The sequence below is a fragment of the Podarcis vaucheri genome (assembly GCF_965113315.1).
Source record: "Podarcis vaucheri genome assembly, chromosome: 5".
NCBI classification, from domain to species: Eukaryota; Metazoa; Chordata; class Lepidosauria; order Squamata; family Lacertidae; genus Podarcis; species Podarcis vaucheri.
In genome coordinates, this window is record NC_138763.1 from 41,847,117 (window position 1) to 41,862,239 (window position 15,123).

The 15,123-nt window shown below is 41.7% G+C and overlaps 1 protein-coding gene across 2 annotated transcripts in view; it reads left to right on the forward strand.

Annotated features, from left to right (window-relative positions):
* The window catches only part of INPP5D (inositol polyphosphate-5-phosphatase D), a 61,771-nt gene that overhangs the window by 44,828 nt on the left and 1,820 nt on the right, over nt 1-15,123 (forward strand). For both annotated transcript variants that reach the window (XM_082221712.1, XM_082221713.1), the window contains 12 exons: nt 2,230-2,338; nt 2,704-2,792; nt 2,979-3,060; nt 4,066-4,155; nt 4,277-4,390; nt 6,342-6,424; nt 9,173-9,260; nt 9,566-9,715; nt 12,198-12,294; nt 12,586-12,705; nt 13,174-13,425; nt 14,016-14,583. In XM_082221712.1, the coding sequence (XP_082077838.1) occupies nt 2,230-2,338; nt 2,704-2,792; nt 2,979-3,060; nt 4,066-4,155; nt 4,277-4,390; nt 6,342-6,424; nt 9,173-9,260; nt 9,566-9,715; nt 12,198-12,294; nt 12,586-12,705; nt 13,174-13,425; nt 14,016-14,583 (1,842 nt within the window). The remainder of the gene's footprint in view (nt 1-2,229; nt 2,339-2,703; nt 2,793-2,978; nt 3,061-4,065; nt 4,156-4,276; nt 4,391-6,341; nt 6,425-9,172; nt 9,261-9,565; nt 9,716-12,197; nt 12,295-12,585; nt 12,706-13,173; nt 13,426-14,015; nt 14,584-15,123) is intronic.

The window sequence follows — 15,123 nt, forward strand, 5'->3', positions numbered from 1 at the left end:
AGAGTGACTGGCCCAAGGTCCCCCAGTAAGCTTCATGGCTGAGTGGGGATTTGAACCCTGGTTTCCCAAGTCCTAGTCCAGCACTCTGCTACTAGCTAATAGTACTTCGCATTTATGCAGAACTCTTGTGAGTGTTTGGAGCATTCTACATACATTAACCAGGCTATCCTTACAATAACATTGCAAAGTAGACTTCTGTTATTATATTGTTACAAAAGTTGGGCACTACTTCCACTCTCTGCTGAGCAGTAGCAAAATTCCAGGGGGTTCCAGGCACTCACTCACCCAGAACCCATCCTCCTTTGAGGCATTGAAGACGTGGCAGAGATGGTCGTAACTTTTAAGAAATATGGTTTATTCATATGTTTACACCTTCACTCTGCATGGAGGGAGTTCCCATCTTACAGCTTGGCCATCTGGTTTCCTGCTTGGCAGGGGGTTGGACTCGATGGCCCTTGTGGTCTCTTCCAACTCTATGATTCTATGATCTCAAGAGGGGCTTGTTCCCCACAGCAGTTCAGTGCTGGAGTCAAAGGCATCTCTCTCTCTCAGCCAGCCCAAGATGGACTTCTCTCTCTGTTTTCTTCCTTCTTCTTCCCAGCACACATTGCTAAAGGCACTCTTTTCCTGTCACTTCACACCCACACAACATCACCTTGGCAATCTTTGTCTGCCCAGGCCCAAGATTCCTCTTAGATGGGCCATCAACACCTTTCGTAGGGCTAATGCCTCTATCCCAGGTGAGGCACTGCTTGTATTTTTCCACTGGCCTACAATCTTCCCTTCAATATGCCAAATAATCAATTTTTTAATTTCTGGGGTTTAGCAAGGTTCCCCCAACATATAACACCATCCTCACATAGCAAGCAAAGGTCTGAAACTGAGAGAATCCCTGTCACCTAATGAGTTTTTGGGTGGGATGAGATTTGAATTAGGTCACACTCTTAGGGTTCATGCAGACATTCATGATTTTAGTGATGAACCTACGTTAGAATCATTCTCCATACATTTTGCTCACACATACACCACCCCCTTGAGCTTGGGTGAAACCTGTTCTTCCAATAATCAGACTTGTGTTTTCTCTGGATATGTGGTTGCTACTGAAGTTGAAGCAAGCAAGTATCATGGAGCCTAAAGGAAAGCATGGCTATTTGCAGCTGCTGAGTAACCAAGCCGGAAGAAGACTGTTAGGGATATGTGGGGAAGCACCAAGGGATGGTTAGGGGTGTTACGAGAGGCGTAATGGGTGCTGATACTGGGTGCAGTGTAATCAGGAGATCAATATAGCAAATACATTTTGGTCCTAGGAAACTAAACACCTGAGGGCTGAAATCCTATATCCACTTTCCTGGGCGTAAGCCCCATTGAACTCTATTCCATTTTTGATGGTGTATTTGCAACTAAGGATAGGAACTACACAAAACACAGGGAAAAACTGATAGATTCTTAGTTTGTTATTTAAAACTCGCTACAGGAAGCTTCAGATGGAACCAGAGCAGGAACACTTTGGGGTGGCTTTTTTAAATCCTTTAAAATAAATAAATAAATAAATAATAAATTTTATTTATACCCCGCCCTCCCCAGCCAAGACCGGGCTCAGGGCGGCTAACACCAAATATAAAAACAATTGATTGAAATACAGCTAAAAAAAACAAGATTAAAATACAACATATAAACATTAAAATGCAGCCTCATTTCAGTGGAAACTCAAATCAAAAACTGCTTTGGGGATGAAAATGTCAAGTCTTCACCAAGGCTAACTATCCAGACTGGTCCTACATGGGCCAGAAAAAAGCCAGGGAAGTCCCCAAATAGGAGTTCCAACACAGAAGGAGAAAGGAAAAAAGAAAGAAAGAGGGGGAGCGAATCAAACTGATTCCAAGCCAAAGGCCAGGCGGAACAACTCTGTCTTACAGGCACTTAAAAATCCTCTTTTCCTCATGTCATTTTCCTGATCTAAATCACTCCTGTTCCAAGTTGCTCTTAGCCCTTGCAGCAACTTTGAAAAATGTATGTAAATTGGATTGGAAAATGTACCGCTGCTATCAACCAGTTTTGAGAATCAAAGTGTCAGGAGATCCAGTTGCGTATCAGATGTAGTTGGGCCTCAGTAACAGATTTGTGTGGCCTCAGATGCTAGCGTGCTATTTATTAACCAGGAAGGTTTTTTTGTTTTTTTTAAGAAAAGAGAGTGGTACATCTGCCATTATGACATTTCCTTGTTATCAGGAAGCAGACAATATCGTCCACAAGATCAAACAGATGCAGTACACAGAGCTACTGCCTTACGACCAGCTTCTCATTGAAAAGAGGGATCAAAAGGTGTTTCTGCAGTTTGGTAAGTTCTGCTTCTATTCCTTTGTCCTTTTTTACTCTGCCATTGAAAAACACCCTTCTAAAGGGGTAATCGCTGAGAGAGTAATCTCAGTAGAGAGAGTGATTACCTGCTTTAAATTGCTCTGCATAGAAACTGACACGTGGTAAATGTTTTGTTTGCGACAATCCTTGTTTTCTTTGCAATGCAATTGATTTCTTTGCATTAAGAAAACTGCCCGATCCATATGGTGAGAGACCATATATACTAACAGCTAACTGTGTTCTAGGAGTTGCCCCAACATTGATTTGAAGTAACCTGCATGATGTGCTTTGACATGTGTACCCAGGTTTTGGTTAAAATAATAACTAGCCATCTGTCTCTTTCAGAGGAGGAAGAAATAACATTTGCCCCAACCTATCGCTTTGAAAGGAACACCCGGGAGCATTATGTCTACACCAAGCAGAAAGCAACAGGGGTATGCCATATCTTCCAGCATATTACGATGTTTCAAATGGTGTCTGTTGCCAGAACTGCTCCTCTTTCTATAGAGGAGCACCGTGAAAGAACTCTAATTGGGAACAAGCTGCTAGCTTTTTGGCACCAGAGCTTTCCTTCTTGTGGAGTGATGTGTTTTCGATATGGATTCTCCTTTTGTCTGCAGGTGAAATACAATTTGCCATCCTGGTGTGATCGAGTGCTCTGGAAATCATATCCCCTGGTGCATGTGGTGTGTCAATCTTATGGTGGGTAGAGAACAGATTGGGAATAGCAGCAAAGCTGGTTTAAACGGAAATGATTCAGAGCTGAATCTGTAGCATTGCCTTTCGCTGCCAAGTTCTCAGCAACGGATGCACCCTGTCGTTTCTGGCTTGGAATGCTTGCTCCTAAAACTTGGATGTGTAGCGGGGAGAGAATCGGCTGTGTGATAACTGGGAATGCACCTTGCAGATGTTAGAACACCTTCTTAGCCCGCTGTCACTAAGCAGGAAGAACCTCACTACCATCAGTAACCTGTAGAATATCCCATTTTCCCTGAGTCAAAAGCTGTGTAGCATTAGAGGGCTGCTGGTGGTTTAGTGCTTTTTAATCCTGGTTCCCAGTTCCGGCCTCTGGGTTTGTTTGTCTTTTAAATGTATTTTTAATGTGTTCCCAATCAAATGCTTATAAGCAGCTCTTCGGCAAATGCTGTCAGAGTCTTACCAAAATGACACACATAAAATAAAATCACAGTTAGGAAATATTTTATCAAAATCATGATATATAGCAAACTATAACATGAAATGCCGTAAAACTATAGTTCTACAGCAAATACTCAATCTGAGGTCATTTTGACCTGGTGATGACAGGAAAATTAAAACGGGTATAAGATAAAGCTCTCTAGGGAAGGGATTCCAAATGTGTTGTGCCAAAACAGAGAAGGCCCCGCAATTGGCCGCCACCACCACCTATCTTATTTCAGAGAGGGGTGAAATCTGAAGAAGGTCCCCAAGACTCACCTGGACTGATTTGTTCAGGAACATGTGGTGTTTCAAGTAACCATGTCCAAAGCCTAGTGTCACAAAACTTTTGTGTACTAGATGGACTGATCCATCTAGATGGACTGATCCATCTAGTACACAACCCCCTTGAACAGATGGGGCTTCTTATTTCCATAGATAACTCTGAGTATAGGACAGACAATTGCATTATTCTCTCCATCCTTGGGAGGTCAAGAAAAACAGGTGCTTAGAATCTGACTTTCCTCTTAGGATGCACCAGTGACATCATGACAAGTGATCACAGTCCTGTCTTTGCTACGTTTGAGGTTGCTGTCACCTCTCAGTTTGTCTCGAAGAATGGTAAGCAAATGCAATGCAAGCTTTCCCTGCCCTTAATAAAGAAAGATGTAGTAGAAAACAATCTCATTCATTGCTTAAAAACTATTATCTTTAACCTGAACAAGTGTCCTCCTTTCTCCAGATGATAAGTACACAGACTCCCTGGGACAGATTGAGTTCCTGCGCTGCAGTGCCACCCTTAAGACGAAGTCTCAGACAAAATTCTACATTGAGTTCTACTCCAGCTGCCTAGAAAGTACTGTTCCTTCCACTTTTGTCTTTATTATACAGAAGCTCTAATGATGTTTAGGTTATCCAGAAGGGACAATATTGCAGAAGGGGGGCTATTGACAAACTCAAAAGCGGGGAGAGAGAGAGAAAGAATCAGAATATATCCACTTTGTCTTTTGAAATACTTCATTCTTTGTTGTAGTAACTCTTTGGTGTTAATTGCTGTATTTTGCCAAAAAAAATTTTTGTTGCTTTCCCTTGAAATTTCATCATCAGGACTGTTTCTCTTGTTATCACTTAAGTTTCATACATGCAGTATACCTTTAAAAAAAGCCCTACAATTTTATTATCCAAAGGGCACAAGCCAGCCAGGCAACTGAGACTAGCCACAGACCCTGCAATTTACTCTGCTGCTGCTGCATGGCAAATCCCTATATTTCTCCATAAATCACGTATTTTAATTTATGTTATACCAGGTGATATATATAGATCTCTCAGAGGGTTGCCTCCCATTCTGGTGCTCACCAGACCTATTGGCTTCAACAAGGTTGCTGCATCATGCACCTTCAGACCATGCTCTGGAACTTACCACACAGTTATTGTGAGGGTTAAGAAGAGAGGGGGAAATACTATGCATGCTGGTCTGAGCTTGGAAGAAAATGTGATGTGGGTGTAGTCCATCACTGCTATGTTATATTGGACATATACCAATATATGTGTGTATCTGAAGAAGTGTGCATGCACACGAAAGCTCATACCAAGAACTAACTTAGTTGGTCTTTAAGGTGCTACTGGAAGGAATTTTTTTATTTTGACTATGGCAGACCAACACGGCTACCTATCTGTAACTGGACATATACCAAGTTATTGAACCCATTCAAGGTAGCATAGCGCAGTCAATAGATGTAATTTCTAGTCCTAAACCTAATTCTGTATTGTACAATAGTAGTACACAGCATTTGGTGGAAGGACTATATTCACTGTAGGAGAATGAACTTGTTCTCTCTCTCTCTCTCTCTCTCTCTCTCTCTCTCTCTCTCGTGTGTGTGTGTGTGTGAGAGAGAGAGAGAGAGAGAGAGAGAGGTCTTTTGCACAAAACCTCTCTACCTTAAATTGGAAGGCTTGCAATGGCATGCAAAATCAGTTTTCTATCTTCATAACAAGCAATTCAGAGCCTCCTTTGTCACAACCGCAGAGCAAGTTGGGCAGAAAAATATTAGGGGTAGCCATGTAAATCGATTCTCCCAAGATTGGGAGAATTGCCTTGTATTTTATCAGAACTTAAATTGGAATGCTGCAGCTTAATCGCATTGTGAATTGCAGCAAATAAAAACAGTTGATGCCTTGGGAGACAATCATTTTGTTTGTTTTGTAAGCAGAACTGTACATCAATGCTGGAAATGGTATGAATTCCTGAATCTGAGCGATTTATGCAGTGAGAGAGTACATGCCCAAAGTCTGTTGACTATTCTTTCCTCTGCAAAGAAAAATAACATGCCTCTACTGTACTCTTATTCACATATCACAAAGATCGATTAATCCAGCTCCACACACAAAAAATTGGGGGGAATATACAGAGATTTGCATACATTTCTATGGAAACCATGTGTTAGGAATCTTAAATTAGAATTTCAAAAATGTGCTATCTTGAGTGGCGTAGGAAGAGCTGTTATGTTCTCCTTATCCTCTTGTCCACGCATGCACTGAGACTTCTAACACCTTTATTAAATGAAAGGCAATAATAAAAAGACAAGATAGTAAGGTCATTCAGTGGACTCAATAAATGAACTTTGCAAACATTCTGATAGAATCAGATTCTTGTACACACAAATGCTTCCCATTTTTGTGTCCAGAAAGCAGAATAATTAGCAGTTTCCATTTGCTGCCAAGTTTTTTTATTTTAGTTTTGCAAATGTGTGTGCTTGTTGTACATTTCTCAGCTGGCAAATGATTTTTCTTTTCTCACACTTTTGCAGGCTTTGTAAAGAGCCAGGAGGGAGAAAATGAGGAAGGAAATGAAGGAGAACTGGTGGTGAAGTTTGTTGAAGCCCTTCCTAAGGTAGCCTTGCAGTTTCATGCTTGTTTTAACAAATGTCTTTCATCTGTAGCTTTGCTATAGTTTATATAAAAGCATAAAAGATTGTGCAAAGTTCATCCTCGGTCACCATTGTTGCTTGTACAATCCTTCCACGTGTCTCTGATTGTGCTACATCCAGTACTCAATAGACAGACAAGGGAATCATCTTGCTGCACAGAAATGTTTGTGTCACTTTCACTTCCCTGCTGCTGAACAGCAGGGAAGTGGAATTGACCAAATTCTTTTTTAACATTCAGCAACAGAGGAGGAGGTGCACAGGAAGTTTAAAAAATAATTAGGGGGGAAATCCTCAAAATTACAAGGTCGTTTTGCTGAGTGTACAGCACCACTTTTGTTAGTTCAGCAAGCACCCTCCCCATTGCTTGAGTGCTAAAGCAGGGAAGCATTTTAAGATTGCAGGGCCAGATGGAGGATATATAAAAGGTACAACAAGGTACACAATAAAGTTACATAAATAAAATTAACACACAATCATGTGGAAGAGATATTATTATGTCACGAGTCACTCTTGATGAGCACTTCCCAGTGCGTCTAAGTGTTGGGATGTCAAGGTTGGGGTGAAAGTTGCATTTTCCTTGCACCAACATTTTGAGATTTGACTGCTGTGAAAATGCAGTTCCCCCAAACCAGGAGCTCTACTTGGGAGAAAAACTTCTAGATCTTCTTCAGCAACCCACAGTGCAGATCCATTCTAACACTAAGGTTTTATGATTCCACATAATCAAAAGCTCAGACCCCCCCCCCAATTTTTGAATTTCTCTCTCTCTTCTAGATAGGCTATAGAATGCTTTCTTAGGTGCCCTGCTCCAAATACTTATGCTAAATGAACATATGGGTAATTAAATAGTTTGGAAGAACATGTTGAAATGGCATTCCAGCTGGTGTCCTTAAAAGGACTTGCAGCTAAGGGCTGCCAAGAGAAATCTAGTAGCCCCAGTTAGCCGTTTGTCGTGTGTTACATTCCAGACTCCTACATAACAAGCATAAGAAGGGACAAGACCTTATGGCTGATTCTCCCTTCTACTTTAACAAGATGTTATGATGATGACACCCTGTGCATGATGTATTTTTCATGTATGATGGCCATACATGGTCTCACCGTCACAGATTTTCAGTTCAGAAACTGGAGTTGGGCATCGCTTTCAGATACAGAACCCGTATTTGTAACCAGATGTTCTAAAAACCTGAAGAATATATTAAAGCAGCTACAAGATGAAAGAGATTATATGATGCGGCTTCAAATAACAGGGATTTCTTCCTTGAAAACCATTGTTGGTCAACTGGAATATTTGTTTCCACCTTTGCTAATACATGTGTTGTAATATCATCAGGGAAATTCTAGCATTCTTTTATCACAGCGTTAACTGTGTCTCATTGAAAATGTTATATTTTAACTTAAAATTGCTTTAGAGTTGTGATATCAGAAGTGCACATGCAAATCATCCTAAGTCATTAATGTCAGACAGAATCGTACCAGTGGTTTCTTAGAAGGCAGACAGAGATACGCTAATACATTTGCTTAGCATTCATATAGTGTGTTTTAATGTCCAAAGCACGTTACATAACTTAGTCAATTATTATTTTATTATTTCTATTTATTACTATTAAATCACTTCCTATGAAGATTAGGGTTACACAGCATGTATAATAGTTGCATAGATAAAAATAGCTTAAAGAGCTGCACATATAAAATCAGTTAAAAACAAATATAAAAATAAAAGCAGTTTGAAACAATAGCAGCACATGCATAAAAGCTACTCAAATCCAAGAGAAATCAATTGGGATAAATATTTTAGAAGGCTTGTCCTTGTTTAGAAGGAACGTCTTCAGCAGGTGCTGAAAAGACAATAGAGAAGACACCTTTCTGCTATCAAGTGGGAAGGAGTTCCAAAGGGAAGGTAATGCCACACTAAAGGCCTGATTCCAACATGGCGTGAAAACAGTCTTCCCGATAAGATGGTATCTGCACAATGCCCTCTACAGGGAATAAGATTATCTTTTAGGTGTACAGGTGTTTTCAGCAACCCTCCAAGATCTTCACATTTCCTGACATCTCTACCTAGGACTACCTTGGGACTTCATCTCACAGAGGCAAGGCTCAGACTGGGATCTTCCAGCTTTGTCTCTTTCCCACTGCACTAGCTCTATACCTTACAGGATTTCCACCATTCCTTTCTCTGAGAGCTCCTTCATATCCCATATTTTTAGGTGTACATTTATAAGCATGTACACCTCAAATGCAACGTATGAACGTATCGGAAAACTTGTATGTTATCTAAATGTAGTAATCGGAGATACAGGACTGGCGTCAACGCCCCATCAAGTGTAGGTCCTTCAGTCGTCGTAAATTCTGTTCAGCAAGTAAAAAATTGTAACACTGGAATTCAAAAGCAGCTCTGATATTACCCTTAGGCTAAGATCCTAAACATTGTTTCTTGAGAGTAAATCCCCTGATCACAATAGGACTCACTCCTATGAAAGCGCAAGTAGGATCGCAACCTTAATTGCAATTTCCAAAAGGGTAACAAAAACCATAGCAAGGAATCCTGTAGTAGTCTCTGAGCTTTGATGGCATAAGCTTTGACTGACTACAGAGACTAACTTTAACACAATTGCATTTGTAAGGGAAATGTGCTACTTTCTGGGATATATATTGTATATACAGCCCCCTCTCTGGTATTACTGACCTTTCTGAGCTTTCTCTTGCAGCTGACTCCAATTATTTCAGATCCAGAGTACCTGCTAGACCAGCACATTCTGATCAGCATTAAATCATCAGATAGTGATGAATCCTATGGTAAGACTTTGCCTCTAAAGCTTATACATGAGTCAACCTCTCCTTACATTTCCCCCTCCCCACAAAGTTGTTTAATGTGTGGGAGAAAATGCGCGTATGAATTTCTAGGTTTCTAGGATCTCTTTTCTACGATAGCAACATTTTGCAACAGCATATATTTTTAAAATGTAATGTTAAGTATTGCTGAGGACTGTGGTTCTTTACAGGAGGAACATAATCACTATGGATTTATCCAGACTCCCTCCCACAAGTTGCCTGTGCAAACCTGTCCTTGTGGCATTATCCGTTCCCTTGTCTTTCTCTAGGTGAAGGCTGCATTGCCCTTCGAAGTGGAGCTACAGAATCCCAAGTCCCAATCCAAACTATGCTCACACACCATGGGGAAAAGACAGGCATCTTCCAAGGTGAATTCAAGCTGCAAACATCTGAAGGAAAACAGAGAGAAAAACTATATGGTAAGGCAAGTTACATGAACAAACAATGGGCTCATGGGCTCTCCCCCCTCTCCTGTTTCAGCCTGTCTGCAAGAAGATCAGCTTTCACTTCATTTTCAGTTAACCATAGTTTAGTGTTATGGCCAAACCCTAAACAGTGGCTAATCTTAACTAAGGTTTTATGAAAATAAACCAGCTTCATAAACCATAGCTTGAAGTTGACTTGTTTTGGTAATCCATAGTTAAGCCTAACCACAATTTTTCTGGGTTCAGACATAATGCAAAGCAAGTTAGTTAAAAATAACAATGAAGTGAATGCTTCTGATCTTCTTCTCATAGCTGCACCAGCAGAGGAGACGGGATTAGGGAGGCCATGAATCCAAGGTTCATTCACAAAATGGCAAACCATTGTTTGTGTGTTACATCCATAAGCAGAAGATATGTGATGGGTAGCATGAGTCTTTGTCTGCTAAAATCGCTTATATGTGGTAAGGGAGAGTCTCACGTTGCCATATATATTGTGTGTGTGTGTGTGTGTGTGTGTGTGTATATGGAGAGATGTTTTCCTGTGTGAAGGTATTCTCCTTGTAAGGAGAGTATCAGTGTGTGAAGAAGCCTTATTGTGAAGATCCTGAAGATTGACTCTGATAATGGAGAGTTTAAGCATTAAAAAAACAAACCACTGTGGCTTTTGGGGTTGAAAAGTAATTCCCGCCCCCACACTGTGGTATCAACAAATATACAGTAGATCTACAGAATAAAGTTATAGCTCTTCTTTCCTGCTTCCAACCAAATGAACAGCGAGAGGGAGCCCTCTACCTGACGGCCAGCAATATAGATTTCACATGCTTCTGCTTAATTTCCACTCCGTATTATATGAATGATGTGATTAGCAGCCATGTCATAGGCTTTTAAAAATTTAATAACAGGCATGTGCTGGGGGTGGGTGGGCAGGGGGGTTGTCATCAGCATCACAAGGGAGGGGTGGCTTAAATTTTCCCTCCCCAGCCACCTATATTGGTAAAAAATAACACACACCCATGCATAGCAATTAGAATGAGGAGGAAAACCCACAATGCCCTTTAGACATTTTGATATTTGAAGGGGGATATGGAGATAATCTCCTTGTAATGGGAATATCAGTGTGTGAAAGAGAAGAGCCGTAATCACTGTGAAAATCCTGAAGAATGATTCTGGTAATAAGCATTTGAAAAGATTATTTTTCTATGTTCCCCCAACCCCAGTACTTATTGCTGCAAGTGCAAGGAGCTGTGTGTGATTTTTACTGAGAATTTGGCTGGGATGGGAAGGTTTCAACTTTCCCTTGTGCTGTGGTGCCAATCGCAATCCAGGGTGTAGTATTTAATTTTTAAAAAATTAAATGTGATTGCTGATCAGGCTCTGGGAGCAGGTCTCCCTCTCTCCATCTCCCCCTCTCCCTCTCCTTCTCCTTTTCATCAGATATGTTGAAAAATGGGGTACCAAACTGGCTCTAAAATGCAGATCGCTGTTGTCTTTCTGAAAACGTTAGTGGTCTTTGGCATTGTTGAGCCGGATGTCAAACATAATCGAAATAGAATTAAAAACCTGATAGAAAAGCATTGATATCAAATATCATTCATGGAAGAGAAGTAGCTATGTGTTGTTTCTTCTTGAGAAAAAGAAATATCTTTGTTTAAATAGTGCTTGGAAAGACCTGCAAATATCAAACCGTTTTGAATATTCAATCTGTACCTTCAAGAGATACTTGGAGGGGGAGTTTTTCCAAGGTGCAGCTGTTCCTCTCTCTATAGTGCCAGTGGCTCCAGCATAGGGCCATTTCACTAGTTGTGGTTCTCACAATGTTACTGTAGCTTGTGAGGGGTAGTGGAGGCAGTGATGTTTTCCTGGCAGCAATGTGCTCGTCATGACAGAGATTGGACAAGGAGAGGTGGTGGTGGTGAGGACTGAGGAACTGGGCTTCGGTTTCGGCAGGGAGGGTGGGATATAAATAAAATTTTATTATTATTATATTATTATTATTATTATTTGCAGTGCCAGCCCTGGAGCTCACCTACCCCCTTCACTACATTGCTTCATCCTGGCCCTAGTACCGCCAAGAGAATGCCACTGCCCACCCCCTCACCCCCATGAACTTCCTCCATGTTACACTAGGATGAATGGATTTATTTTTTTCATTTATGTAACTCTTAACAAGTACAGAGACCCTCTCAGGCCTATGTAGGCAGTGTGGGGAGATTAATTCAGCTAAGCACCCAAATTCTACTAGAGAATGAGGCAGGTGGGCCTGGTCTTGCAACCCACCTGTTGGGACTCCTGGAACAGTTTTAGGAGTCACACAGGGGGAGGAGAGGCTGAGGAAGTTCCATTGCATAGCTAAAATTCCTTGTGCTTGTGGAACTGTTTAGTTGGAGACCGCATCTCAGGGATTTAGAACCTAAATGTTACAAACTTGTACTGCAGCCCTAAGCACTGTTATATTTCTTTTGTATCTTTCCTCTAGACTTTGTGAAGATTGAACGGGATGAGGCTGCTGGCCAGAAACCAGTGAGGGTCTCGAGCTGTGTAGACTATGCCAAAGAGTGGGAACCGGTGAATAGGTAGGATAAAGGCAGTTAATTTATGTGTGCAAAGATGACTGACATGTTGGCTGGTGACGTGCCCTCAGGCAGATATGGATCTGCTAGAGCTTGCGTGCATTGCAGAATAAACAAGAAAGTTGTTTACATGTATTATTCCCCAGCACACCAAGAGAATATAATAAGAGCATTGAAAACTATCTCCAAATAAAGTAACAGATGTGAAAAATGGCTGCATGGAGAAAATGCTACCATTATGCTTGAAAATTATTAGATTATGGAACCTACTAACGCACTGTCTTCCCCTGAAAGGGAGCCTTGTTCCAGCAGAAAATCCACTCACATAATGGCCAAAGAAGCAGCAGCTATTGCCCGCTATCGAGGAACGGTGACAACTTCTCTAGATGAACCGAGCAAGACTGATCCTTTGCGGTAGTGATTTTTACCTTAGTGTGCTTTGCTGTATGCACTAAAGAATTCTTCCTGCCTAGAAGAAGAGCCTGGAAATGCAGGCAGCCTCCAAATATTGCTTGACTCCCAACTCCCAGCATCCCTGACCATTGGCTGTGGTGGCTGGGGCTGATAGGGAGCTGAGTTCAGAACATTTGGAGAGCACCAGCTTGGGAAAAGCTGCTCTAGATAAAAACCTTGCTTCTCTAACTTTGTATTAAGAACACAAGACTGCTGGATCAGGCCAGTGGCCCATCTAGTCCAGCATCCTCTTCTCACAGTGGCCAGCCAGATGTTTGTGAGAAGCTTGTAAACTGGACATGAGCGCAACCTGCCCAGCTGCACTTCCCAGCTACTGATATTCTATGCTAAGGGTTGGGATTCACTTCTCTAACTCTGTATTCTGTGGTCCTGACTGATTTTCTGTCTTCCGCAACTCTTTCTCCTCAGAAGTACGGTGGCCACAGATATCAATAATCCCAGCTACTTACGGACGGCGGCTGCCTCTCAACAATTCCCTGCAACAGGCCAACTTAAGCAGATCCCTTCACCAGACCAACTGCCTGCTGCATGGAACTATGACCTACAATCCAAAGACAGTACTTGTCTGATGGGACTAGAGTCTCCCACCACACCTTCCACCCAGTCCCCTGGATCTCCAAGAGCACCCACTCAGTCTACAACTCATCGAAAGGATCAAGTGTGAGTTTTTGCACACCCTCTAGAGATGTTCTAATTCCTCCTAATTCACCTGCTCTTTAGCAGAGTAATTCAACAGTATTTGAGAGATTGACTGGGTTGTAGGTACCAGGTGTTAACAGAGATTGGGAACTTAGGACACTCCAGTTGTTCCTATCTATGATTCCAGACATCTATTATTCCAGACAACTGGCTATGCTTGCTGTGGCTAAGAAAAGCTGTAGTCGAACATTTCGAGGGCATCAGATTCCCCACCCATGAACCACAGAAACTAGAAAATATTAAGTGAGGTGCCACCAGCATCACCACCTTCCTGGTAGGCAGACACAGTAACTTCTTTGAAGTGCATAGTTGGTATATCTAATTTCAACAAATCATTTCCAGCCCAGCTGAAGGCACTTTTTAAAATCTGAACACTGTTGTGGTGGTGAACAATACCACTGCTATTGTATAAAGTTCAGTCTTCACCAGCATTTTATTCTCATGTATTTTATCACAGTCATTTTGATTACTTCCCGGCCTCTTTTAATTTCTTTGGTTTAACCTGTCCTTGCTTTCCCTTTGATATTTCCCCCGCTCCTTTCCCATTGCAGGTATGCTGAGGTGAGGAAAAGCATGATAGAGCCATTTCTGCCAGAAGACATGTACCCTAAACCAGAGATGATTGATAACCCACTTTATGACTTTGCAAAAACCAAGGACAAAGTGCCGTCCAAGAGAGAGCAGGAATTCTCCAAGATGTCTCGAAAAGAGCTCCCAAATATCCCTGACCAGAGCTTCCCTTTCCCCAAGTTACCGGAGCCTGACAGTAGCAAATCGGCATACAAGCAGCAGTCTTCCCCACCCTTCCCAGTCCCTGCATCCAGAGTTCGTTGTCACACCTATTCCACCCAATCCGAGGGAAAGACTGCAGTGCCTGAAAAGACTTTTGGCAAGCAGAAGCCCTGTTCCAACTTAGACCCCCTAGTGCCACCACTGAAGAAACCTGTCAAATTCTCCAGGTCTGAAGTAGGACACAGCAAGCCACCTCTTCCATCCAAGAGTCAAGTGGTGCTTGACATGCAGAACACCAAGGGGAAAGATTATCGAGACAGCTCAGAACTTCCACACCACAGAAAACACCAAAATGACAATGGACCTGTAAGCCGGACAACGATGCCGGTACGTTTAGGATAGGGCTGCTATGCAGTGCGCTTCAGGCAGAGATTTTTCCCAGCCCTACATGAAGATGCTGTGGGCTGAACCTGTAGCTATTTGCATAACAAGCAGGCACTCTGCCACTGAGCTGTTTGTCTGAGCTTTGCTTTTTGTTGTTGTAAGCCAGTGGGATGCATTGCGGTTATTAGAAGTGTTGTAGCGTTGTAGTGAAAGGGACTTACCATTTGTTGCAAATGTGCTTCAACAGCCTGCTGAAGTTTTGGGGCCAAATTTTAATTGGGGCAGGATGCTGCCGTGCTTTGGTGATTACTTTTGCTGTAAGGCCACACACAACCAAAAGGTTTGACTCTCATTTACCACAAGTGTTTGCATTTTTAGTTACTTTATAATAATTATTATATATTTATCCCACCTTTTTCCATGTCAGGACTCAAGGCGGCTTACAGGGATCATGAAAAAAGTTGATAGAAGTAAAACTACTGCATATGCATATATAAAACCTATTAAAACCATACCAATAATTACAATAAAAACAGCATAACA